General features: G+C 55.0%; 2 protein-coding genes and 1 pseudogene across 14 annotated transcripts in view; 2 read left to right on the forward strand and 1 right to left on the reverse strand.

Moving 5' to 3' along the window:
* Positions 1-35: 35 nt before the first annotated feature.
* Positions 36-19,086, forward strand: LOC106998315 (myo-inositol 2-dehydrogenase-like). 11 transcript variants are annotated; one of them, XM_077978490.1, is made up of 8 exons: positions 36-2,041; positions 4,032-4,102; positions 11,817-11,925; positions 13,276-13,381; positions 14,210-14,736; positions 15,945-16,063; positions 17,019-17,175; positions 17,721-19,086. In XM_077978490.1, the coding sequence occupies exons 6-8, from the start codon at positions 15,947-15,949 to the stop codon at positions 17,867-17,869; spliced, it is 423 nt and encodes a 140-aa protein (XP_077834616.1). In that variant the 5' UTR covers positions 36-2,041; positions 4,032-4,102; positions 11,817-11,925; positions 13,276-13,381; positions 14,210-14,736; positions 15,945-15,946; the 3' UTR covers positions 17,870-19,086. The 11 variants fall into 11 exon arrangements, with proteins under 11 accessions (XP_077834616.1, XP_077834590.1, XP_077834584.1 ...); XM_077978464.1 differs by lacking the exon at positions 14,210-14,736 and having other exon boundaries at positions 36-895; positions 1,235-2,041; XM_077978458.1 differs by lacking the exon at positions 14,210-14,736.
* LOC144336858 (putative TP73 antisense gene protein 1) lies at positions 1,218-1,983 on the forward strand (annotated as a pseudogene).
* Positions 19,087-23,554: 4,468 nt separating the features above from the next.
* TP73 (tumor protein p73) overlaps positions 23,555-27,248 on the reverse strand; it is a 92,387-nt gene continuing 88,693 nt past the window's right edge. For 2 of the 3 annotated variants that reach the window (XM_015138176.3, XM_077978395.1), the window contains one exon: positions 23,555-27,101. In XM_015138176.3, coding sequence (XP_014993662.2) covers positions 26,769-27,101 — 333 coding nt within the window. In that variant the 3' untranslated portion in view covers positions 23,555-26,768. The remainder of the gene's footprint in view (positions 27,102-27,248) is intronic. The other variant, XM_077978405.1, reaches the window with a different exon arrangement.

Here is a 27,248-nt window from a genome sequence, read left to right on the forward strand (position 1 = left end):
GTCCCACCCCTATCCTCGCCCTGCTCTGCCCCCGCACTTCCGGATCCGGGTTGTTGCAGGATCTCACGGGCTTTAAACTGCGGCGCCGCGGCGCGCGGGTGCGGATCCCCAGATGGGAGCTGGGGATGGGCTGGTTGCCCGGCGGGTGGCACGTTGCCGCCTCGGGCCCCGGAGACCTTCACCCCGCCGCCTACCCAGGCGGGCCGGCCCTGCCCGTCCACCGGCGGCCGAGAGTCCCCGGCCTTGGGCCCCAGGGGCCGCTGACTGGCCTCGGTCACCTCTCGGGGAAGACTCCCGCGTCTCCATCTGCCCCAGGAAGGGACCCGCTTCTCGCCCGCGAGGCTTCTCCAGGTGGGATCGCCCTGGCCCCCGGCCCTAAGGGACCCGCCTCCTCCGAGCATCCGCCGCCCCTCGGAGACCACTCCAGCTCAGAGGGACCCACTCCAGCCACCGCTGCACGCGGGAGCGCTCATCCTTCCCACCTGCTCCGTCCCTCCTCCTCCTCCTGTGGGACCACCAGAGACCCCAGCTCCCCGCTCCCCAAGTGTGGGGCCTCCGACGCGAACGCCTCTGCTCGCAAGGCGGTGAGCGCAGATCCCACGGGGCCCTCGGTCGGGGGTCAAGGCTGCCTCCGTTTCCATCCCGGACCCGACAATGGGCCGGAAAAAGACTTTGCACGACTGCGCGGCGGAGTTCACCGACCTGGTGGTGTAGCAGCCCCTGACTGAGCACAGTGACTCTGGGGACACGTCTGTGGTGGAGACCCTTTCCTGCACGGCCTGCGAGCTGCCTATGCGCGTGCCCAGGGACCGCATCCCGGAGCACCTGTCCTCGGGCAGGCACCACAGGAACCGCAGACTCATCCGCAGCACGGCCTGCGGACGCCCATTCTCGTGTAAGTGTCAGTGCCAACGCTAGTATTTCAGGACACATCCCAGCGGGCTGCCGGCTATTTTAGGATTCTCTGCCCTGCAAAAGTTTCCGAAGTATGTGGACAGGCCGCCTGATGACACTACGTTTACGGATCTGCTAGTGGCTTGCCCACTTGGGGAGTAACCCTGTGAAGTCTTGCAGTTTTGTTAAAGTGTGCGTGGCCACCCGCATGCTGTCTTATCACAAGCCAGATACATACTGGTTTGCAGAGTGACTCTCCACTTTTGATCCTCTGAGATGATTGTGGACTGGGTGCTGTGAGTCCTACCACTTTGTTTAAATGAATGTGTCTTTTGTCCAGCTCGGCCGCCTCGGATCTCACTGCCACCGGCCTTCACGCACACCCTCGCCACCAGCCTTTGCCCCATCAGCCTCAGCCCCAGCTCATTCTCTCAGGCAGTCCCAGCATTGGCACGGTACCTCCTCCCGCCGTGGGCCACACGTCTCTGCTCCCTGTCAACCCTACTGCCATCAGCATCACCACAAGCGACTTGTCTGCCCAGGAGGATGCAACACCATCTACCTCCACCCGCCACCTTTCAGTGTTTTCTGCTTTCCAAGTAAAGACACCAGCAGTGCCCTCAGAGCGGACCACCCAGAGATTTTCCGAAGCCTCCCTCCCATAGGGTGCTCCGTGGAGGAGGCCTGAGATGCTGTCATGACTTTGGAGCCAGGGTGGCCGACCACCTTGGCCTGGCCATCTTTGGGGTGGGCTTTGGGAGCCCAGCACTGCTGCCGAGTGTGGTGGATGAGAACGGCTGCTGCTTGCTGTACGTGGTGGAGGACCAGCTGTGTGGCGTGGAGTGAGCCTTCAGAGCTGAGCATTTGGCCAACACCAGAGTGGTTCGGGAACAGGATGCGGACATTGTCCTCAACGACCAGCGGTGCGGTTTCAGTTGTCAGCAGAGGTTCACTGAACACCTGCTGTGTGCCGGGCACCGTCCTGGGGGCTGGAGAAATGGCTCTGAATGCTGCAAAGCCCCCATCCTTGTGTTGCTGAATTGGGTGCAGAGGCAGCTGAGTAGATCTCAATACATCAGTAGCAATAAACTCTGTGGAGAGAACTCACGCCGTCGGGAGAGGGAGGCTGGTGGGAGCGCTGTTTTAGGTGAGATGGCTGGGGAAGACTCTGAGGAGGGGGCATTGGAGCAGGGACCTAGGTGGGTCAGTGAGATGGCCATGGGGGTATCTGGGGATGAGCACACTCTACAAAGAGGACACTGAGTCTTCTCCAGGCCTTGATGTAGCCGAGTGGCCGTACCGGCAGGAATGGAGTGAACTCAGGGTGAGGGCTGGGCAATGAGGTCCCAGGCTCAAGGAGCCTGGGGGTGACCCAGAGGCTTTGAAAGCCACCAGGGGTTGGTTTGGTTTGAAAGCCACTCAGGGGGCGGAGGAGAAGGACGCAGGGACACCAGCGAGGGGTATTGTGGGGCCAATGAGGCATGCTGGGCTTGGACCAGGGCAGCAGTGTGGCTGGATTTGGGATATTTTGAATGTACAACCTTTGCGATGGGGTCCTGGCTTCCTCCCTTCACTCGAGCAGCTGGGTGTGACATGTCTATCTTGTTCAGGAGCAGTGTCTCCAGCAGCTGGAGCAATATCTATACTTGCTGCCCACTGGGTGTAGACGGGCCCACAGCAAGTAGATGGGCTCCAGGGCAGCCACCCAGCCCTGGGGTCAGGTGCAGCCCTTGTGTTCAGGCCTGGGCTGGGCACTGCCTGGTGTTTCGCAGAGCTGGCCAGTGCTGCTCACAGGACAGGCCTGGCTCACCTTTGGCATGTCCAGGTTTGGACATGCTCTTAATAGCGTAGTAAGAGGAGAGTTTGACCCCAGCTTGTTAATGTACGTGGAGGGCTCTGAACGTATCAGCTGGGCAGTGTTGTATCTCAGCAAAGCCCATTGTCACTGCAGAAGAATGTTCGTGAATGTTATCGCTTTGTGTGTGTTTTTGGAAAGTTGGCAAGTTTTATTTTATTTATTTATTTTATTTATTTTTTGAGACGGAGTCTCACTCTGTCGCCCAGGCTGGAGTGCAGTGGCACAATCTCGGCTCACTGCAAGCTCCGCCTCCCGGGTTCAAGCGATTCTCCTGCCTCAGCCTCCAGAGTAGCTGGGACTACAGGCGTGCGCCACCACGCCTGGCTAATTTGTATTTTTAGTAGAGATGGGGTTTCACCGTGTTAGCCAGGATGGTCTCGATCTCCTGACCTCGTGATCTGCCTGCCTCAGCCTCCCAAAGTGCTGGGACTATAGGCGTGAGCCACTGCGCCTGGTCTGCAAATTTTAGTTTTCGGTTATCTTGTGTGGCATCTGCTTTAGGCAGGTTTGCACACTTCACTTGGGTATCACATTCACAGAGTGTGCACATTCATACATGAGACACACAGCAAAGTGCCCGAGTTGGTGTGTTTTTACGAACTGCATGCACCTGTGTGGCCAGCCTGGAGATCACAGTCCTCGGAAATCCCCGGGCTCCTGTCCAGCCCACACCTGAGGCTGACCTCTGTAGGCTGAGGAAGGGGAGATAGACTCATTCTGAGGATCGTTTTTTTGAAAGAGTCTTGCTTTGTCACCCAGGCTGGAGTGCAGTGGTGCGATCACAGCTCACTGCAGCCTCAACCTCCTGGGCTCAAGTGATCCTCCCACCTCAGCCTACTGAGTAGCTGGGACTACAGGTGTGTGACACCAAGCTTGGCTAATTTTTTTTAGTATTTTTTCTAGAGACTGGTTTTTGCCATGTTTCCCAGGCTGGCCTTGAACTCCTGGGCTCAAGGGATCCTCCTGCCTCAGCTAAACCTCAAAGTGCTGGGATTACAGGTGTGAGCCCCTGCACCTGACCCTGAGGATCTTAATAGAATTTGACTCACAGAAGCCTATTCTGTGACTTGGCTGGAATCTGTATTTTATTCCTCAAAATTAGCAAGTTAAATTCTGAAGTAAGTCATACTGGAAATGTTTTCACAATTTGCTTTGTTGAGGCCTTTTTCTTGTGTTTTTCTCGTGCCTGAGATGGTTTATAGAGTGGTGTTAGCAGCATGGATTTTGAAATGTTCTAGGTCTCAAAGCACGCTCTTAACATTCCGCTTTATTCCTGCAGCGTCTCTGGAGTAGCTGTCTGCTCTCCGCCGGAGGCAGCTTCTGAAATCATGATGCATGCTCTCCGAGCAGGTACGGGCCGGGCCACTCTGTCCACCCTCATGGTCACACACTTGTGTTTCTAGTGGGCAGTACCTGTCCGCTGATGTGGCCCGGTGTCTGGTGGGTTTGCATGAAAGGAAAAGCTACTGGGAAGTCTGGGAAGGGCCGTGTGGTCTGGTTAGCATTCCTGGATTGTGTTCTTGAAGATGTGGGCTCCTGGGAATGCTAATTGGTATCATACTGGGGAAGGGAGAGTTTGTTCTTCAGGACATTTGGGGAATAAAAACAAGAAGTTAAGTAGAAAAGGTAACTAACATGGCCTCCCCAACTTTATATGTTATATTTTTATACACCTAGAATCTGGCGTCTCCCAATCTCTGATGGAGTCTCACTCTGTCCCCCAGGCTGGAGTGCAGTGGTGCGATCTCGGCTCACTGCAACCTCCACTGCCGGGTTCAAGCAATTCTCCTGCCTCAGCCTCCAGAGTAGCTGGGACTACAGGCGCGTGCCACCACGCCAATCATTTTATGTGTCTGTTATCTGTTACTGTTTTGGTTTAATTGTGGTAAAATCCACATAAAATGTACTTTTTTTTTTTTGGAAATGAGGTCTTGCTCTGTCACCCAGACTAGAGTGCAGCGGCACAATCTCAGCTCACTGTAGCCTCAACCTCCCAGGTTGAGGCAATCCTCCTGCCTCAGCCGCCCCAAATAGCTGGGACTGCAGGCGTGTGCCACCACACCTGGCAAATTTTAAATTTTTTTGTAAAGATGGGGTTTCATCATGTTGCCCAGGCTGATCTCGAACTCCTGAGCATAAGTGATTTTGAAGGAGGCCTGCCCCTCCACACCTGTGGGTATTTCTTGCAAGGTGGAGATGAGAGACTGAGAAATGGAAATAAGACACAGAGACAAAAGTATAGAGGAAGAAAAGTGGGTCCAGGGGACTGGCGCTCAGCAAGTGAGGACCTGCACTGGCGCTGGTCCCTAAGTTCCCTCAGTATTTGTTGATCACTATCTTTACTATTTTGGTGAGGGGAATGCGGTGTGACTATAGGGTGATGGTGGGGAGAGGGTCAGTAGGAAAATGTGTGAACAAAAGACTCTGTGTCATAAATAAGTTTAAGGAAAGGTGCTGTGCCTGGATGTGCACGTAGGCCAGATTTATGTTTAACTTTACACAAACATCTCAGCACAGTAAAGAGCAGCAGAACAGTATTGCCGCCAGCATGTCTCACCTCCAGCCATAGGGCGGTTTTCTCCTATTTTAGTAAATAGAATGTATGGTCGGGTTTTACACCGAGACATTCCATTCCCAGGGACAAGCAGGAGGTAGATGCCTTCCTCTTATCTCAACTGCACAGAGGCCTCCCTCTTGCACTGCTCCTCCTCAGCACAGACCCTTTGTGGGTGTCAGACTGGGGGACTGTAAGGTCTTTCCCTTCCCATGAGGCCATATCTTAGGCTGTCTCAGTGCGGGGGAACCTGGACAATACCCAGGCTTTCTTGGGCAGGGGTCCCTGTGGCCTTGCACAGTGCATTGTGTCTCTGGTTAATCGAGAATGGAGAATGGCGATGACTTTCACAAACACATTTTTAACAAAGCACATCCTGCACGGCCCTAAATTCCTTAAACCTTGATTCCATACAGGATATGCTTTTGTGAGCACAGGGTTGGGACAAGAGTTACAGATGAACAGCATCTCAAAGCAGAAGAATTTTTCTTAGTACAGATCAAAATGGAGTTTCTTATGTCTTCCTTTTTCTACACAGACACAGTTACAATCTGATCTCTTTTTTCGCCATGATCCACCTGCCTTGGCCTCCCCAAATGCTGGGATTACAGGTGTGAGCCATCACGCCCGGCCTAATGTACCATGTTTGAGCGTAGAGTTCTGGACATCACGCCGGCCTAATGTACCGTTTAAGTGTAGAGTTTCCATGGCATTAAGTTCACACTGTTGTGCAGCCATCACCGCCCCGTCCATCTTCCCAAACTGACACTCCTGACCCATTAAATGGCAGCTCTCCTTTTTCCCTCCCCCAGCCCTGGTGACCCCCATTCTACTTTCTTTTTTTTTTTTTTGAGACGGAGTCTCGCTCTGCCGCCCAGGCTGGAGTGCAGTGGCCGGATCTCAGCTCACTGCAAGCTCCGCCTCCTGGGTTCACGCCATTCTCCTGCCTCAGCCTCCCGAGTAGTTGGGACTACAGGCGCCCGCCACCGTGCCCGGCTAGTTTTTTGTATTTTTTAGTAGAGACGGAGTTTCACTGTGTTAGCCAGGATGGTCTCGATCTCCTGACCTCGTGATCTGCCCGTCTCGGCCTCCCAAAGTGCTGGGATTACAGGCTTGAGCCACCGCGCCCGGCCCCCCATTCTACTTTCTTTCTTTTTTTTTTTTGAGATGGAGTTTCACTCTTGTTGCCCAGGCTGGAGTGCAATGGCGCAATCTCAGCTCACCACAACCTCTGCCTCCCGGGTTTAAGTGATTCTCCTGCTTCAGCCTCCCAAGTAGCTGAGATTACAGGCATGCACCACCATGCCCAGATAATTTTTTGTATTTTTAGTAGAGATGGGGTTTCTCCATGTTGGTCAGGCTGGTCTTGAACTCCCGACCTCAGATGATCCACCTGCCTTGGCCTCCCAAAGTGCTGGGATTACAGGCATGAGCCACCGCGCCCGGCCTCTACTTTCTGACTCTGGATTTGACTGCCCCAGGGACCCCACAGAAAAGGAATTGTGCGATTGTTGTCCTTTTGTGACTGGCTTATTTCACTCAGCACAGAGCCCTCAGGGTTCATCTGTGTGGTGGTGTGTGGCGGCATTTCCTACCTCTTTAAGGCTGAAGAGTCATCGTGCTGTGGACATAGCACACTTTGTTCCTCCACTCGTCTGTAGGTGGATGCCGGGGTTGCTTCCGCGGTTTGGCTTGTGTGAGTAATGCTGTGAATGCAGGTGTGCAGCTCTGTCTCTTGGAGACTTCCCATGCTCTTTGACCTTTGTGTCGGTTCCAGGGGGCAGCAGTGTGGGAAGCAGAAGCTGCTGAGGTGAACCACTGCAGAGAGGATCATTGGAAGGACTGGTGACGGGGCTGTAGGTGGGGTGGCCGCAGAATGCACCTCTGCCGTGTCCAGGAACGCAGGCAGCAGGAGGCTGCTGCCGGGACTGTGGGTTTTGAGAGCCACAGCCCGGGGCCAGGACAGCACAGCTGCTTTGAGGGCAGTTGGTTACAGACACTGGGGTGCTGTGGAGGTGACTCCATCCTCCTCAGAGCTGCCTTGGCACTTGTGTCCAGAATCAGCCTCTTGTTCCTCCACAGAGCCCTCTGCCCTCTCACCAGTTCCACCAGTTGCCGTTGCTGTCTGCTGGGTCTGGAATGAGGTTGTGGGAGTCCTCCAGCTTGTTCAAAATAGTTTTGGCTATTCTAGAACTTTTGTCCTTCCATATATGTTTTCGAGTCCCCTTGTTGGTTTCTACAACTAACATCCTGCTAGGATTTCAGCTGGGGTTGCATTGGATCTGTAGAATTGCCTGGGAAGAATGGACATCTTCACAGAGTTGCCACATCTCTGCATTTATTGAGGTCATCTTTGGTTTCTGTGATTAGTGTTTTGTACTTTTCAGTGTCCAGATCTTATGTTTGTTATTTTGATGCTTTTTTTTTTTTTTTGAGATGGATCCACCCATCTCGGCCTCCCAAAGTGCTGGGATTACAGGCGTGAGCCACCATGCCCGGCTAATTTTGTATTTTTAGTAGAGACAGGGTTTCTCCACGTTGGTCAGGCTGGTCTCAAACTCCCAACCTCAGGTGATCTGCCCGCCTCGGCCTCCCAAAGTGCTGGGTTACAGGTGTGAGCCACCACACCTGGCCTATTTTGGTGCTTTTAAAAGTGGTACTGTTGGCCGCGCGCGGTGGCTCAAGCCTGTAATCCCAGCACTTTGGGAGGCTGAGACGGGCGGATCAGGAGGTCAGGAGATCGAGACCATCCTGGCTAACACGGTGAAACCCCGTCTCTACTAAAAAATACAAAAAACTAGCCGGGCGAGGTGGCGGGCGCCTGTAGTCCCAGCTACTCGGGAGGCTGAGGCAGGAGAATGGCCTGAACCCGGGAGGCGGAGCTTGCAGTGAGCTGAGATCCGGCCACAGCACTCCAGCCTGGGCGACAGAGCGAGACTCTGTCTCAAAAAAAAAAAAAAAAAAGGGGGGTACTGTTTTAATTTTCTGTTTCCAGTTGTTTAGTGCTACTATCTAGAAATATGATTGACTTTATATACTGACCTTGGGTTCTGTGACCTCACTAAGCTCATTTATTAGATTTCTTACATTGTCATAGACTTGTGATCTATGTTGGTGATCATCTTTCCTGTGAATAGTGACTACTTTCTTACTTTTACTCTCTCTCTCACCTGCCCGTCCTTCCTCCCTCCCTCCATCCGTCCTTTCTTCCTTCCCTCCCTCTTGCCCTCCCCTTCCTTCCTTCCCAGTGTGGCTTTCTCTTTCTTGCCTAATTGTACTGGTGAGGACCTGCCATGTGATGTTGAATTAGAGTTATAAGAGCCTTGTCTTGTTCTCAATCTTAGGGCGGAAGCATTCAGCCTTTCATTATAGGTCTGAGTTAACATACATTCTATTAGGTTGAGGAACTCACTTTCTGTTCCTAATTTGCCAAAAGTTTTTTTTTTTTTTTTTTTTTTTATGAATAGATGTTGACTTCAGTGAGTGCATTTTCTGCATCTGTTGAGATGATAAATGATTGATCTTCTGATGTTGAACCAACCTTGCATTCCTGTGATAAGCCCCACTTGATCATATTGTCGTATTTTTTTTCTACATTGTTGGATTTGGTCTGCTAATTGTCATGTGCATCCGTGTGAAGAGACCACCAAACAGGCTTTGTGTGAGCAATAAAGCTTTTTAATCACCTGGGTGCAGGTGGGCTGAGTCCGAAGAGAGAGTCAGGGAAGGGAGATAAGGGTGGGGCCGTTTTATAGGATTTGGGTAGGTGAAGGAAAATTACAGTCAAAGGGGGGTTGTTCTCTGGCGGGCAGGAGTGGGGGTCACAAGGTGCTCAGTGGGGGAGTTTTTGAGCCAGGATGAGCCAGGAAAAGGAATTTCACAAGATAGTATCATCGCTTAAGGCAAGGACCGGCCATTTTCACTTGTTTTGTGGTGGAATGTCATCAGTTAAGGCGAGGCAGGGCATTTGCACTTCTTTTGTGATTCTTCAGTTACTTCAGGCCATCTGGGCTTATAGGAGCAAGTCACAGGGGATGCGATGGCTTGGCTTGGGCTCAGAGGCCTGACACTAATTTTGTATTAAAAATTTTTGTGTCTGTGTTCATGAAGGATATCGGTCTGTAGTTTTCTTTTTTTGTAATGGCCTTACCTGGTTTTGGTTTCAAAGAAATGCTTGCCTCGTTGGCCGGGCGCGGTGGCTCAAGCCTGTAATCCCAGCACTTTGGGAGGCCGAGACGGGCGGATCACGAGGTCAGGAGATCGAGACCATCCTGGCTAACACGGTGAAACCCCGTCTCTACTAAAAATACAAAAAACTAGCCGGGCGAGGTGGCTGGCGCCTGTAGTCCCAGCTACTCGGGAGGCTGAGGCAGGAGAATAGTGTAAACCCGGGAGGCGGAGCTTGCAGTGAGCTGAGATCCGGCCACTGCACTCCAGTCTGGGCGACAGAGCGAGACTCCGTCTCCAAAAAAAAAAAAAAAAAAAAAAAAAGAAATGCTTGCCTCACAGACTGAGTCGGGAAGCATTTTCCTCCTCCAGTTTCCTGGAACTGTCTGTGCAGAATAGGAACTGATCCTTAAAAATTTGAAAACCTTTCTTAGCTCCCCAGGATGTACAGAAACAGACCTGGCTCTGGTTTGCTGACCTGGGATCTGGCTTCCTGAGGTAGAAGCTTAAGTCATTGTAACTTATTTTTATCTTAAGCAAAATATTGCAATATTCCATAAAAGGAACTTTGCTTAGGCTCCTAAGTAATAACCTATTTAGGAACTACAGGCTGACAGTTACTTGTGGGAAAGAATTTTTGGAAATGATTCAGGAGATCCTTCCACAAGGCCGCAGATAGGTTTGTGTTGCACAAGCAGAGAAAATTACTTGACATCACTTCTTCTGAAGGTGCCACCACTTCTAGTGACTGATCTCTTGGCCAATTAGGGACAGGAAGGCTTAAATACAAAATGGGACGTAGCGTTTCTCAAATGGGTGTTGACAGCCTCCAAGACATTGATGGTGTCCTTTGAGATCTGTTAAGTTCTCAACAAACAGGTCATAATTTGGCATTTCCATCTGGTAATCTAAAAGAAAGAAACTAGGCACATATTTTGGTCATTTGAATGGAGCCATCTAGACTAGAGATGCTGGGACCCAGCCCTGGCTCCCTTCCACTCCCCTGCTTCCCACTCAGTGTCTGGGTTCACGGAGCATGCTCAGTTCCTGGGTTCACAGAGCATGCTCAGTTACAGACCCTGGCTCTCCTCTCCCAGGTCCCCACTTGGTACCTGGGTTCACGGAGCACACTCAGTCACAGACCCTGGCTTTCCTCTGCTCCCCAGGTCCCCACTTGGTCCCTATGTTCATGGAGCGTGGTCAGTTACACTTCACAGCCAGTGAATTACACGGCTGTGAAGTGTAACTGAGCCACTTCACAGCCAGCAGAGCCATGTAATTCAGTGACCAAAGCGGTGTCTGTTGACCCACCTGTATCAAGTAATACACTTTCATTGTCTTGGCCTTGTGTTGTGAGTGATGCCCTGAAGCCCAGGAAGGCATCTGCAGCAATTTGAATAGGGAAGCATGAGGGGGAATCGGAGTCCTCTGCGGGGCCCATGGTCTCTGAAACAACTACGTGGAGGCTGTTGGGGGCACAGATGCTCTGCTGGGGCTGGTTAGTTGCAGCAGAACATCATCTTCACATCAAATAAGCATGGATTTGGATTTACTTGGTTTTGTGGTTTTATTCTTAATCTAATATATGATTTTTGGTTTAATAGTTATATAAAAGGAATTGATACCTGATTTTATGTTTATACATATTTAAGTAGCACTATGTTCAAAATAATTGAAGTCAACACTGGGGAACGATGAGAATTTTGCTTTCCTTTAAAAGGTATCTGTATATTATTCAAGTTCGAAGAATACTGATAGGAATTACATCTGGGCTGGGCGCAGTGGTTCACACCTGTAGTCCCAGCGTTTTGAGAGGCTGAGGCAGGAGGATCGGTTAAAATCAGGAGTTTGAGAACAGCTTGGGCAGCATAGGGAGACCCTGTCTACAAAAAATAAGTAAATTGGGCGTGGTGGTGCGCACTGTAGTCCCAGCTATTCGGGGGGCTGAGGTAGGCAGACATGGTGGTGTGCACTGTGGTCCCAGCTACGGGGGCTGAGGTAGGCAGACGTGGTGGTGCGCGCTGTGGTCCCAGCTATGCGGCGGGCTGAGGTAGGCAGGAGGATCACTGGAGCCGGGAGCCTGAGGCTGCAGTGTGAGTGATCATCGCACGCCTGTACTCCCGCCTGGGCAACAGAGCGAGACCATGTCAAAAAAAAAAAAATTATATCTGTAGTTACAGGTTTGAGATGAACGTGTTCCTGTTAGTGTGCCTGACTCATTGTGTCACCAGGAATCAGAATCTAAATGGCAGCTACCAGGCTTAGGGGCAAGCTGGGACTTTTGGTCTGTGATGCTCTCTTCTCGGAGCTGTGACCTCTTGGTTTTCATTTTACGGTTTCCAGGGAAGGGGGTGCTTTGCGAGAGGCTGCCGAGTTTGAATTGTCAGGCTGCCCAGTCCTGCTTCGATGAAGCTGACGGACGTGGAAAGCCTTTGGTCTGTGGATTTTACAAGTAAGGACAGTTTCCTTGTGATTTTTTTCCTTCATTTTCAAATAAAACTATGCAAAATACTCAGGGTACTTTGTTTTTTAAAAAAAGTTAACCTGCAATCTCTAAATGAGATTCTCATTTCCAGAAGAGGGAAATAGGTATTGCCACTGATTTTTCTCATTTGCTGGTCTTGTTCTAAAGCCCTGGCGACAGCGGGGTGTGCAGGGGTGCAGATTTTGAGTGGGTCCTGCTGGTTCTCAGTTATGTCTCTGCCAACTGCCAGCTCGGTTATGTGGGTGCCTTGGAGAACTCCTGAGCAGTTCCATCGTCTGCAAACCGCAGATTATATGGGTGACATTACTGGCCACTGACCGGAGTCTGGGTGGCCCCTGGTTGCTGGCACCTTGTTGGGTTGGCATCTGTTGGTGAGTAAGGCCGCGTGGCCTTTGCCGCATGGAGCTTACCGTCTGGAGAGGAGGACAGATGAGAAACGAGTAAATAGATAGGTCATTGTGGCAGGGCTGGTGTTTGAAGGGCTCTCAGTGGCGCTGATTGCCTCCTGCTCTGGCTCCTGCCCGGGGCACGATGGCTGTCGCGGGCATCAGTTTACCTGCTTTCAAAAGGGCTTTGAGGGACGTGGCCCAGAAGGGACTCTGGTGTCGAATTTGGCTTCAGGAGCTCAGCTGGCTGTCCCCGTGCCCACGCGTCTCAGGGAGAATGGGCTTCGAGGAATGGGCTCGCCTGCTTCGTTTCCCAGCTCCTCTCCCGGGCGCTTTTTTTTTTTTTTTTTTTTTTTTTTTTGAGACGGAGTCTTGCTGTGTCGCCCAGGCTGGAGTGCAGTGGCCGGATCTCAGCTCACTGCAAGCTCCGCCTCCCGGGTTTTTACGCCATTCTCCTGCCTCAGCCTCCCGAGTAGCTGGGACTACAGGCGCCCACCACCTCGCCCGGCTAGTTTTTTGTATTTTTTAGTAGAGACGGGGTTTCACCGTGTTAGCCAGGATGGTCTCGAACTCCTGACGTCGTGATCCGCCCGTCTCGGCCTCCCAAAGTGCTGGGATTACAGGCTTGAGCCACCGCGCCCGGCCCTCCCGGGCGCTTTGATCCGGCTTTCCAGTTCTTGCACAAGCAAGTTTGTGTCGGCCACGCCCTGGGGAGGATCCACGGGATCACCGCCATCAGCAGCCTGTTCCCAGCAGCCTCTCCGGCTTCCCTAAAGAGGGCAGGTGGGCATCCGCGTTGTTGGGGGAATGCATGGCGCTGTGGCGTCTGTGTCCATGTCACGTGGACACAGTGACCCAGAAACCTCCAGTGCTTCTCGCCAGTAGCTTCCCTCAAGACCAGAAGCCAGAGCTCACCCTCCCTTGTGTCCAGGTGGGATTTTCTACAACGCTGCTGTGCACGACGTGGATGCCACATGCGTGTTGCTGGGGGAGGCCACTTCGGACACTGTTTTCTCTGGGACATGCCTTCTGCCCAGGTAAGAGTGGGCTTCACTGTTGCAAGGTGCTCCTGTGACCACCGAGGCTGGTTGAAATGTAGCACAGGCTGGGGCCCCTGTTCAGGATTCCTCCCTGACTCTCAGCTTTGGGGAGTAGATAAAGTAACGTGGAGCACATGTAAAAAAGATGACTAACTGGTCACGTCACTGAACCCCTCAGGCGTTTCCCGAGGTTGAAAGGCATCATGCAGGAAGTATTTCATGTTTGATGAACTTTGAAAGTCACTGTTTCAGTAACCACTTCTCCAGCCCCTGCGATGTGACAGGCCCCCTATAGTTTCTAAGGTTGCGAAGGTGAATAAACACAGTTCTGGCCGGAAGCACAGCCAGGCTGGGATGCACACAGATTAGGAGATCATCAGTGATCTCCAGGTGAAGGCGGGGCTGGGGGTGCTGGTTCCCAGGTCCTGGCCTGGCAGCAGAAGCTCAGGGTGGGTCCTGAGGGCTGCTGCAGAGGACAGGTTATCTGTTGCTTTATGACATACCACACACACGTCACGCACACACGTCACACACACACGTCACACACATGTCACGCACACACGTCACGTGCACACGTCACACGCACACATCACGCGCACACGTCACGCGCACACGTCACGGTTTGAAACAACAGCCACTGGGTAGTTAGGATTCTGCAGCTTGAACTGGGCTTGGCTGGAGTCCCTCTTTTGGTCTGCCCAGTGGTCACTCATGTGACTACAGCCAGGTGGTCAGCGGCCTGCCTGGAACAGCCCCACCAGGGTCACAGGGCCAGGCCCTGCTGTCACCTGGGTTCTCTTCTGTGTCGTCCCCATGCCTCCTCAGGTCCCCACAGCAGCATGGCCACACATTTGATGGCCTCCGGGCACCAAAGCGGAAACACTCAGACGTCCTGAGGCTTGGACCAGGACTGACGTGGTACCCCTTACACCACCCTTTGTGTACTCGGGCAAGTCCAGGCCCAGCTGGTGCCAGCGCTGACTCTTCTCAGCACCTGCTTCACTCTGTCTCGTCAGCACCCCCTTTTGGCACCACCTCCCCCATCCGCCCAAAGTTCACCCACCCACCCTGCTCCGCTGGCCACCACTCCAGTCCCAGCCGTGTCCTCATCCTGGCTGTGGCCATCTGCCTGCAATCTCTTCTCTGTAAGACCTCAGTTGGACCAGGTGCCTGCCTGCTCTGAGCCCTCCAGAGCACAGGTGGAGGCCATGGTCTCCACCGACCCCGCGGGCCTGTCACCGGTCGAGGGTCTGGACTGCACATTGTCCAGGTTCTTGGTGTTTTGAACAAAGAATTGGACAAAACACCCAGCAAAGCAAAGAAAGGATGAAGCAACAAAAGAACAAAAGCAGGTATTTATTGAAAATGAAACACACTCCACAGTGTAGGAGTGGCCCGAGCAGCAGCTCTAGGGCCTGGATCCAGAATCTTCTGGGACCCAAATACCGGCTAGAAGTTTCCCATTGGCCACTTCGTGCTCACCTCATGTCAATGAAGTGGTTGCAAAAAGCAACCAGTCAGAGGCTAGGGTGAAGTTACAAAGTTATCCTTGTTCACAAACTAGAACTCAGCCTGCAGTCAGTCTGATCGGTGTGGACCGGGACCATTCAGAGGCTGAACTGAAGTCACAAAGTTGCAAACGAAGACTTGACCCGCAGTCAGTCTGATTTGTTGCAGACAGCCAGTTTCCCATCTGCCAGGCAGAAGAGGTGAAGGGGTTTGCAAAGGCAGTAGCCTCTGGTCCTTTTGTTACTTAGGAGTGTAAAGTTAGGGTTTTCCCTTCAATATAGTTCAAAGTTGTTGGGAAACAGCCTTAGGTTCCCTGCCTCCAGACCCTTATCTCCTGCCTCAGGCCTGCAGGTGCCGTCCCCCGCAACCCCACTGTCTTCTTGTCCACTTCTCGCTCTTCCTCAGAAGGCCAGACAAGTACCTGTCTGGGGCCTGCTCCCCAGGTGGGGACATGGGGACTGGCTCTGCTAGGCTCATGGCTGTACCCCCAGGGTCCAGAAGGTGCCTGGGCCTGGGACTGCCGGTGCCGTAGAAGCTTAGCAAACACGGAACTGGACCGCTTGCTGGGCAGCGTCCCCATGCCTCTCAGGGACCCATTTTGGAACAATTTAGAGTTAATTTTCTATTAAGGACCAGTTTCTGTGAAACTGCTTGGCTATGCCTTTCGTCCACTGCTTCAGTTAAAGCGGTGAGTTCAGGCTGGATGTGGTGGTAATCCTAGCACTGTAATCCCAGCACTTTGGGAGGCCGAGGCTGCGGGATCACTTGAGGTCAGGAGTTCGAAACCAGCCTGGCCAACATGGTGAAACCCCGTCTCTACTGAAAATACAAAAAAATTAGCTGGGTGTGATAGTGGACGCCTGTAATCCCAGCTACTTGGGAGGCTGAGGCAGGAGAATTGCTTGAACCCGGGAGGCAGAGGTTGCAGTGAGCCACGATCGTGCCACTGCACTCCAGCCTGGGCGACAGAACAAGACTCTCAAAAAACCAAACAAAGCAGTTTATAATTTGCCTAAATTAACTTTTGTATCATCCAAAGTCTTCTGCTTAGATATGGCCGCCTTAAAAGATGCAGGCACTGTTATGATCAGCATGAAGTTTCCCTGTGGGGCTGTGGTCAGCGTGGACGTCAGCCAGCACCGTACAGACAGCTGTGACCAGAGATTGGAGGTGACCCCCTGCCCTTTTCCACCCCTCGCCAGTCCACTGTGAAAAGCTGGGTTCGTTCTATGGGTTAGATAGAGGTCGTCAGCCAGGTTGATTGTGCGGGTTAGAGAGAGGTTGTCACCCGGCCACCCTCAGCTGGGTCGATTGTGCGGGTTAGATAGGGGTCGTCACCCGGCCACCCTCAGCTGGGTCGATTGTGCGGGTTAGATAGGGGTCGTCACCCGGCCACCCTCAGCTGGGTCGATTGTGCGGGTTAGATAGGGGTCGTCACCCGGCCACCCTCAGCTGGGTCGATTGTGCGGGTTAGATAGGGGTCGTCACCCGGCCACCCTCAGCTGGGTCGATTGTGCGGGTTAGATAGGGGTCGTCACCCGGCCACCCTCAGCTGGGTTGATTGTACGGGTTAGAGAGAGGTTGTCACCCGGCCACCCTCATCTGGGTTGATTGTGCGGGTTAGATAGGGGTCGTCACCCGGCCACCCTCAGCTGGGTTGATTGTGCGGGTTAGATAGAGGTCATCAGCCGGGTTGATCCTGCTGGTTAAATAGAGGTCATCACCTGGCCATCCCCAGTCGGAGCACATGCAGCACACCTTGTGCATAGTCAGTGCTCGGTAAATATTCGTTTTAGTTTTCTGGTGAGAGCCACGTCTTCAGGTTTTGAAGAGAGTTCGTTCTCTGGCCTCTGGGCCTCCAGGAGCTGTTTTGTGACGGTGGCTTTCCTTTACATTGGCTGTTGCTCTATAGAAGCCTGTGCTTCCTTGGCCATTACATGGAAAGCTGGTGTTGGTCACGGTGTGCCATGGGAAGTGATAATGACGGTCCTGGAAGGCCTGCGTCATGTGTCACCTGCCCGCCCCACCCCCACCAGCAAAAGCCCTGGTGGTGTTCAGTCATCCCCTTCCCCTCCCCACTTCCTGTGCTCGGCCTGGTTAACTCCTGTCTTGCAATGGCTCCCAGGTGCGTGGGTCCCAAGGTGCGCTGCAGATGGAGAATCAGAATCCCTTGGGCATCACTGGGCGGGGCACGTCCCTGTCCCTCGGCTCCCAGACCCAGGCTAGCCGCTACCAGGACTCGTATCGAGAGCTCTTCAGATACTTTGTCAGAACCCTTAAAGGTGGGTGACGTTCTCAGGAGGAACCTGGGATGTTCCGATGCTCAACGGGTAGATGCCTTCCAGGCTGCAGTCAGTGCAGATGATATGCCAATTTCAGGTGGAAAATTGCATTCCAGATACTGGGTTCAGATTTGAAATTGTCCATCTCAGTGATCATTTGCATTGCTTGTACTCGAGGAAGATTCTGAGAGACGCTCCTTTGGGATTCTGTGCATGTACCATGTTGCCTGGCATGTCCTAAGAAATCTTCTAGAACTCCGAGGTTTATAAAATGATGACTACTTCTGAACTCCTGAGATCTAGTGGATACCACGTGTCCTGGAGATAGGACGCCTTCTACCCTCTGTCAGTCCTGGGGGTGACTGGGAACCAGGGAGGTGGAACAGAATTCCGGGACCTGGGTTGGGCTTGTCCAAGAGGGGCAGGTGGGTCTCTCTAGGACCAGTGTCCCACCCCAAGGCCAGTGGCCCCTTCACATGTCCCAACAAGAATACTGTCTGGCTCCGATGTGTTGGGTTTTATCCTGAATCTGTGCAAATGTGCAGGGAAAGAACCTCCTGAAATCACCAAAGAGCAGTTCCTCAGGGCCTTCCGGGCGGCCGCGGCCGCGGAGCAGTCGTGGTGGAGCCGGTCAGTTGTGGCCCTGCCCTGCGAATCGGCAGAGGCCTCCGTGGTGAAGACAGAAGCTCCGTGAACCAACCCGAGGCTGGAGCCAAGATCCTGCCCAATATCCAGTTGCCTGTTTCTCTTCTCACTGTTACTGAGAGAGGGAGACAGAACCTTCTGGCGATCTTGTCCTCACTGGAGACTCAGAACAGGAAGCATTGGGAAACCATGTGTGTTTCATTTCTGGTGCGACCAGGCTTTTCAGGATGTGACTTCAGACCGAGGACACAAGTTGGGCTTGCTTAGCTGTTTTGTGTTGCGCGCCGGCCGCAGAGATGCTCTTCCCTTCAGAGTTCCCTTGGCAGGACCTCGGAGGCCTCTGGTTGGCTGTCTCAGGAAGAGGGCAGGTCAGGGATTGGACAGTGTAAATTGACCCAGAAACCTGCGGTTTCAGCTTTTCTGTGGCAAACAGGGCCGAGGGCTGGTGAAGCTGTTAAGACTGAATGTGGCATGCATGAGGCAGACTGCAGGCCTCCTTAGGCGTTTTTTGGGGTAATTACACCAGTATTTAAAAACATTTTTTTTTGTTTTGAGACAGAGTCTTGCCCTGTCACCCAGGCTGGAGTGCAGTGGTGCAATCTCGGCTCACTGCAACCTCTGCCTCCTGGGTTCAAGTGATTCATCTACCTCACCCTTCTGAGTAGCTGGGATTACAGGCATGCGCCACCACACCCGGCTAATTTTTGTATTTTTAGTAAAGACGGGGTTTCACCATGTTGGCCAGGCTGGTCTCGAACTACTGACCTCGTGATCCACCTGCCACAGCCTCCCAAAGTGCTGGGATCACAGGCGTGAGCCACCTGCTCGGTCTAAAAAACAATTTTCTTGAAGAATCTGATTTTGTGCATAGTAATGACACAGCACCATTCCAGAGAAATAGGAAATATATGTGTGTGGTATGAGAAGCCCATATTCTGTTCTTGTCGCCTGAATCTAGGCTTCCTCTCTGGATGTGAGCGCAGGAATGAACGGCGGCTGTTTTCCGCCCAAAGGGGTGTGGAGACCTTTTGGAAACAGGCCTTCTCCTTTCCGTTTTGCAGCCAGGTGGTGGAAACCTTCCTTCGAAGGGTAGTGCCTTGGGGAGCAGCAGACCTGCTCCGAGTCCAGCTTAGCTTTCCAAAATTCTGTGTGGAACCTACTGAAGATGTTTTTATATATTGAAAATAATGGCATGTATTTCTCATGCTATAGTTAAAAAAAATAACCTTTTAAACAAAGATATTCAAACTCACCCTTGTGCCAAAAGCGCTCACGTTTCTGTGTCCATTCCTGAAAGGGCGTTTTAGAGTCCCCGTTTCTACGTTCTACATGGCACCCTCTTGCCGAGGGAACATCCCCAATCCCTCCACTTCCTGTCTAGTTTGAGGCCTCAGCACTTTGGTGATCCAGAGTTCTGTGGCTGTGAGGGGCTGCGCCCACCGCCGCCCAGCCCTCCTTGGTGGATGTGGGGACAGGTAGGAGCCTAGGGAAAGGGGTGAGCGTTAGCCAGGAAGGTGGGGCCAAGGCCAGGCATGGCGCCTCACCTGCACCTCACCTCACCTGCACGTCACCTCACCTGCACCTCACCTCACCTGTACCTCACCTGCACCTCACCTGCACCTCACCTGCACCTCACCTGCACCTCACCTCACCTGCACCTCACCTCACCTGTACCTCACCTGCACCTCACCTGCACCTCACCTGCACCTCACCTGCACCTCACCTCACCTGCACCTCACCTCACCTGCACCTCACCTCACCTGCACCTCACCTCACCTGTACCTCACCTCACCTCACCTCACCTGCACCTCACCTCACCTGCACCTCACCTCACCTGCACGTCACCTGCACGTCACCTCACCTGCACCTCACCTCACCTGCACCTCACCTGCACGTCACCTGCACGTCACCTCACCTGCACCTCACCTCACCTGCACCTCACCTCACCTGCACCTCACCTCACCTGCACGTCACCTCACCTGCACCTCACCTCACCTGCATGTCACCTCACCTGCACCTCACCTCACCTGCACCTCACCTCACCTGCACCTCACCTCACCTGCACGTCACCTCACCTCACCTCACCTGCAAGTCACCTCACCTGCACGTCACCTCACCTGCACGTCACCTCACCTGCACCCCACCTCACCTGCACCTCACCTGCACGTCACCTCACCTGCACCTCACCTCACCTGCACCTCACCTCACCTGCACGTCACCTCACCTCACCTCACCTGCACGTCACCTCACCTGCACGTCACCTCACCTGCACGTCACCTCACCTGCACCTCACCTCACCTGCACGTCACCTCACCTGCACCTCACCTCACCTGCACGTCACCTCACCTGCACCTCACCTCACCTGCACGTCACCTCACCTGCACCTCACCTCACCTGCACGTCACCTCACCTCACCTCACCTGCACGTCACCTCACCTGCACGTCACCTCACCTGCACGTCACCTCACCTCACCTCACCTGCACCTCACCTCACCTCACCTGCATGTCACCTCACCTGCACGTCACCTCACCTGCACCCCACCTCACCTGCACCTCACCTCACCTGCACCTCACCTCACCTACACGTCACCTCACCTGCACCTCACCTCACCTGCACCTCACCTCACCTCACCTGCACCTCACCTCACCTCATCTGCACCTCACCTGCACCTCACCTCACCTGCACGTCACCTCACCTGCACGTCACCTCACCTCACCTGCACCTCACCTCACCTCACCTCACCTGCACGTCACCTCACCTGCACCTCACCTCACCTCACCTGCACCTCACCTGCACCTCACCTGCACCTCACCTCACCTGCACCTCACCTCACCTCACCTCACCTGCACCTCACCTCACCTCACCTGCACCTCACCTCACCTGCACGTCACCTCACCTGCACCTCACCTCACCTGCACCTCACCTCACCTGCACCTCACCTCACCTGCACGTCACCTCACCTGCACCTCACCTCACCTGCACCTCACCTCACCTGCACCTCACCTCACCTGCACCTCACCTGCACGTCACCTCACCTCACCTCACCTGCACGTCACCTCACCTGCACGTCACCTCACCTGCACCTCACCTCACCTGCACCTCACCTCACCTGCACCTCACCTGCACCTCACCTCACCTGCACGTCACCTCACCTCACCTCACCTGCACGTCACCTCACCTGCACGTCACCTCACCTGCACGTCACCTCACCTGCACCTCACCTCACCTGCACGTCACCTCACCTCACCTCACCTGCACGTCACCTCACCTGCACGTCACCTCACCTGCACCTCACCTCACCTGCACGTCACCTCACCTCACCTCACCTGCACCTCACCTCACCTCACCTGCATGTCACCTCACCTGCACGTCACCTCACCTGCACCCCACCTCACCTGCACCTCACCTGCACCTCACCTCACCTGCACCTCACCTCACCTACACGTCACCTCACCTGCACCTCACCTCACCTGCACCTCACCTCACCTCACCTGCACCTCACCTCACCTCATCTGCACCTCACCTGCACCTCACCTCACCTGCACGTCACCTCACCTGCACGTTACCTCACCTCACCTGCACCTCACCTCACCTCACCTCACCTGCACGTCACCTCACCTGCACCTCACCTCACCTCACCTGCACCTCACCTGCACCTCACCTGCACCTCACCTGCACCTCACCTCACCTGCACCTCACCTCACCTCACCTCACCTGCACCTCACCTCACCTCACCTGCACCTCACCTCACCTGCACGTCACCTCACCTGCACCTCACCTCACCTGCACCTCACCTCACCTGCACCTCACCTCACCTGCACGTCACCTCACCTGCACCTCACCTCACCTCACCTGCACCTCACCTGCACCTCACCTCACCTGCACGTCACCTCACCTCACCTCACCTGCACGTCACCTCACCTGCACGTCACCTCACCTGCACGTCACCTCACCTGCACCTCACCTCACCTGCACGTCACCTCACCTCACCTCACCTGCACCTCACCTCACCTCACCTGCATGTCACCTCACCTGCACGTCACCTCACCTGCACCCCACCTCACCTGCACCTCACCTGCACCTCACCTCACCTACACGTCACCTCACCTGCACCTCACCTCACCTGCACGTCACCTCACCTCACCTGCACCTCACCTCACCTCACCTGCACCTCACCTGCACCTCACCTCACCTGCACGTCACCTCACCTGCACGTCACCTCACCTCACCTGCACCTCACCTCACCTCACCTCACCTGCACGTCACCTCACCTGCACCTCACCTCACCTCACCTGCACCTCACCTGCACCTCACCTCACCTGCACCTCACCTCACCTCACCTGCACCTCACCTCACCTCACCTGCACCTCACCTCACCTGCACGTCACCTCACCTGCACCTCACCTCACCTCACCTGCACCTCACCTCACCTCACCTCACCTGCACGTCACCTCACCTGCACCTCACCTCACCTCATCTGCACCTCACCTGCACCTCACCTCACCTGCACCTCACCTCACCTCACCTGCACCTCACCTCACCTCACCTGCACCTCACCTCACCTGCACGTCACCTCACCTGCACCTCACCTCACCTCACCTCACCTCACCTGCACGTCACCTCACCTGCACCTCACCTGCACCTCACCTCACCTCACCTGCACGTCACCTCACCTGCACCTCACTTCACCTCACCTGCACCTCACCTGCACCTCACCTCACCTGCACCTCACCTGCACGTCACCTCACCTGCACGTCACCTCACCTGCACCTCACCTCACCTCACCTGCACCTCACCTCACCTGCACCTCACCTCACCTCACCTGCACCTCACCTCACCTGCACGTCACCTCACCTGCACCTCACCTGCACGTCACCTCACCTGCACCTCACCTGCACGTCACCTCACCTGCACCTCACCTCACCTGCACCTCACCTCACCTGCACCTCACCTCACCTGCACCTCACCTGCACGTCACCTCACCTGCACCTCACCTCACCTGCACGTCACCTCACCTGCACGTCACCTCACCTGCACCTCACCTGCACGTCACCTCACCTGCACCTCACCTGCATGTCACCTCACCTCACCTGCACTTCACCTGTGGGGCAACTCAGTGGAGCTTCCTGGCGGCATCTTTCCCTTTTGCCTTGGTCTTTTCTTTCTTTGTTTAAGGCCAATTTCTAAAAAGACTGAGGCCTCCTTTGAGGTTGAACAGATTTCTAGGGCCTTATTTTTGCTGTGACAGGACCCTAGTCACTGTTCACAAGTCTGAAACCAAGAAACCTGAGAACCAAGAGAACTGAAGCGAAGCCTCTGGGCTCAGCCTGGCTTGAGCCAGCACGAGGCTCTCTGCTGCCTTTTGTTTTCTTAGGTTTTGCTGAGAAACGAGGGTGCGTTCTGTGTGGGTGTCTGTGACACCTGGAGACCCTGCTTGGCCTCGCTGAAGTCCAGAAAGCCTGGGCCCCACAGGGCTTGGATGAGGGCTCACGGGCCTGCACTTCAGGAGGCCTGAGAGGCCCGGTCAGTCCCATGAGGCTACTGGGCTTGGCCCGCAGCTCCTCCGAGGCACAGGGCAGAGGGACACCCCAGGGACCCATCAGACTCACGACACAGAGAAACGCAGGTGGGCTGCCGGGCCGGCCGCAGAGGCCACAGGCTTCCCGCCTGTGAGGAGCCGCCCTGTATGTCTGAGCCCCTCGGAGATGGAGGTTTAGTCATGAGAACCAGTCATTGGAACATACACTTTATTATGTTACAAAAACAAAAATCCCCACTGAAACACAGCTAAAAAAATAACACATTTTCCCAAGATTACATTACCAAAAACAGTTGTTACGTCATTGGAGGGCGTCCATTAATACTGCTCGGAGAAGCACCAGCCTACATGGACACACAGATGGGGTCGCGTGTCCACCCTAAAGCATTCAAGTGCTTTAACTGGTAACAGAGGAGTGGATGTCTGTGCGTTGGAGACACTGACTGTTCCGAGTGACAGGTGTCTCTGTGCCAGGATACTGCGAGTCGGGCCCCTGGGTACAGCAAGGGCTTCCTAGCAGCCCAGGCCTGGTGGGAATGCTGGGGGCATGGGGGAGAGTCGCTGTTTCTGACCAGAGTGAGTCAGACGGACGTGAGCTGACCTGCCTGGTGAGCTCCTCCTGCCTGGCCTCTCTGAGCAGACTCAGGACCACTGCCCATCCCCCTCAGCTCCAGGAGTGCCGGCAGCCTCCCTCCTACCCCTGCACTGCCGGGAAAACCATCTGCCTTCAAGATTTATTTGTTGATTTGTTTAGTTGTATAAAAAACATCGCTTAAAGGATTCTTGTTCCTGGGAATTTGCATTTTCTCCTAACCACGGCAAAGTCTCGACTCCGTTTACTTTCACTGCTGCTTCTCCAGCGCAAGGAGGCTGCGCGGGCTCGCTGTACAGGTGCAGCTGGGGCCATCTGGCTGCTCTGTGTTCTGACCGGCTTCTTGGACGTCTGGCTGGGGTTCCAGTGACAGCTGCCCCTGGGCCTCTCCCTGCTCTGTGCCACCCCCCCCAGCAGCACACTACAGGGGCTCTTGGGACAGCCTCACTGGACTCGGTGCACAGGGAACATGCCTAAGAAACAACTCAACAACCCCTGGAATTGAAGCACATCTGTGCTGGGCTTGGGAACCCGAGTGTCGGGATGGGCCCCCGCCGCTCTAGAAGCGGAGCATGGGGCAGAGTGGGGCTTCAGGAGGTGGACTTGGGTAGCAGGTGCCCAGCCCCCAGGAGATGGGCGTGATGCCTGGGGCACGGGTCTTAGCCTTTCTGGCCTCAGCTTCCTCATCTACGAAATGGCAGTAAGATGGAGAGCTGAGGTGACATGCAGCTGGGGTGGCTGCGCCACCCTGGGAAAGCCCTGAGTCCGCTGCTGCTGCCCCTACTGACTGATGCCCTGGGTGTGGGCACCTTTCTAGGGAGATGGAACCCCAGAAGCTGAGCAGCCAGAGCCTGCCCTTGGGCTAGAAGGAAGGGCCGGGCTCTCGCCCTGGCTGCAGCCAGATCCCCTGAGAGGCGGCAGCCCCGTTTTTGCTGCCCCCACAAACGTGCACCCAGGCAGCTGTGCTGTCAGTGGTCCCCGGGGTGGTGGACAGTGTGGGAGAGGGACGCCTGTGTCTTCGTAGACCAGGCATCTGCGGCAACACCAGTCGCTGCTTTTAAATAAGGGGAGGCTGGTGACGGTGATGCCACTCAGCAAGATGGAGTCCTGATCTGGGGATGGGGGCTGTGTCTAACCTTGCCATGCCCTGGGGGGCTTAACTGCTTCTGGGAGATGTTAGTGGGGGAAGCTCCTAGCCCTTAGGAGCTGATGCCACACATACCGTAGGCAGAGAGTGTGGAGCTGGCCGTGTCAGAAGGGGCCAGGCAGCCTGCACTCTGAGTGGTGTCTCAGCTTACGTGAGTGAGGCGGTCCTGCAGAATACAGTGTGCTGGGAGCAGAGGCCACTCCCAAGTCCAGCAGAGAGTCCCCAGCCCCCGGCACAGGCAAGATGCAATTAGGGACATTCCCTGAAAATACACGGTGTTTCAGACGCAGTCACTTGGCTGCTCACCACTCTCCACTGGCCCACCTGCCTGGAATGAAGGGCCTTGTCACACCTGTGAGGCTCCCTGGGGACTCCGGTTCCTTGTCCTGGAGCTGTGCTCCGGGATGGTCAAGCTCCAGCCACCAAGGCTCAGGCTGCTCCTTGTGGATGGAGGTGGCCCCAGCAGGGGCCTGTGCAGATACTGCCTCCCTGGGGCCCACTAACTCCCTGGGGTGCTCCACGAAGGCCTAGACGCCCCCTGCACCTACCTCAGTCTGTTCCCTGACTGCCGCCGCCGCCCCCTGGAAAAGAAAGCAACGCCCTCTGGACCTCGCAGTGGTAGAGAAGGTGGCCGCGGCAAGGGAGGAGCTGCTCCCACGGCAGAGCGTTCCTGTGAATTTGCCCTTCCCAGCGTTCCCTCTAGGCTTCCTCCCGCCCAGCCTTCCTGGGGACAAGTCCCGCCCACCTGGCTTCTCACTCAGCTTCCGTAGCACGGCTCACGGGTGCTAGGTTGAGCTGGAAAGGGAATGTTGAGAAAGAAAGTTAAAAAAAAAAAAAAAAAAAAAAAAGCTGACCCACCATGTAGAAAAGGGTATCATTTTATCAAATATTGACAATTTCCAGTCCTCTAAGGACAGGCTGTCCCTTTCTGCCCAGGGTTCCCCAAGGAGAGGCGACTGTGGCCAGGCTGAGGGGCACTGGCTGAGGCGGTACCAGATGCTTCCCGCACCTGGGAGGGGTTGTGCCTTCCCCAGTTTTCTCCAATTTCAGCAATACTTTGGTGGTTGTTAGAGGCAGGAAGGAGGCGGTCCTGCAGAATACAGTGTGCTGGGGGCAAAGGCCACTCCCAAGTCCAGCAGAGAGAGTCCCCAGCCCGTTAGGGACATTCCCTGAAAATACACGGTGTTTCAGACACAGTCGCTTGGCTCCTCACCACTCTCCAGAACCAAAAGATGTCGCAAAATACTTTTTGGCAGTCCACCAGCGAAGAGGATTCTTTCCTCTGGAAGGACTTTTTGCTTGATCGGCAGATGACAGAGTCTCTAGGATGAGGCCTGGAGGTCGGAGCTGACACTGCGGTCCCCACTCACGCCTGCCATGGAGCACGCCCGGCAGTGGCAGGGCTGAGACTGGGCCGGCCCCTGCCCCGCAAGCCCAGCGTTAGGGCAGCTCCAGAAGGTTCTGCAGGTGACTCAGGCTGTCCGCAGGCGGCTTTGGTGGCTGGGCCTCTCCTGGGGCCGGTGAGGTGCCTGGGGATGGGCCGGACCTTGCCTTTCCCCGGGCACAGCCTGGAGGCCCTGCCTCGGGAGGCAGTTTTGGACACAGGAAGGAGAGCGGAGGCGGCCTGGGTCTCTGGGCGGTGGCACAGGCTCTGGCGGGGCCCGGCCCCTCAGTGGATCTCGGCCTCCGTGAACTCCTCCTTGATGGGCTGCTTGCGGGCCTTGCAGTCGGGCAGGTCGAAGCCGAAGTCCGCCCACTCGTCGGGGCCGGCGCCGGGGCCGCCGCGGTTGGGGATGGTGATGGTGTGGCGCACGCGGAAGTGCACGGCCTCCATGACCCGCTGGCGCTGCAGCTCCCCGGAGCCGCCGATGGAGATGGCGGCCGCGTTGCTGGAGCGGAGCAGCTGCTGCGCGGCGCTGTAGTCGTGGCCCTGCTTCAGGTCCTGCAGGCCCCGCCAGATGGTCATGCGGTACTGCTCGGGGATCTTCAGGGCCCCCAGGTCCTGCGAGAGGCCGGCGCGTTAGGGGCAGGGGGCAGGGGGCAGTGGGGACAGGGAGAGCAGGGAGGGCCGCCCTGGGCCTGGAGGTCTGGCCACACCACACCCCGGCCCCCACACGTCTAACCAGAGTAGGCAGGAGAGGGGACGTGG

The sequence above is a fragment of the Macaca mulatta genome, chromosome 1, assembly GCF_049350105.2.
Source record: "Macaca mulatta isolate MMU2019108-1 chromosome 1, T2T-MMU8v2.0, whole genome shotgun sequence".
In the NCBI taxonomy this organism is placed as follows: domain Eukaryota; kingdom Metazoa; phylum Chordata; class Mammalia; order Primates; family Cercopithecidae; genus Macaca; species Macaca mulatta.

What these genes read in the sequence shown, in the direction of transcription:
- LOC106998315 (XM_077978435.1), top strand. An exon ending in GCTGTGACCAGAGATTGGAG is followed by an intron (nt 16,064 to 17,018) that starts GTGACCCCCTGC and finishes AATGGCTCCCAG; the next exon opens with GTGCGTGGGTCCCAAGGTGC. An exon ending in CTTTGTCAGAACCCTTAAAG is followed by an intron (nt 17,176 to 17,720) that starts GTGGGTGACGTT and finishes GCAAATGTGCAG; the next exon opens with GGAAAGAACCTCCTGAAATC.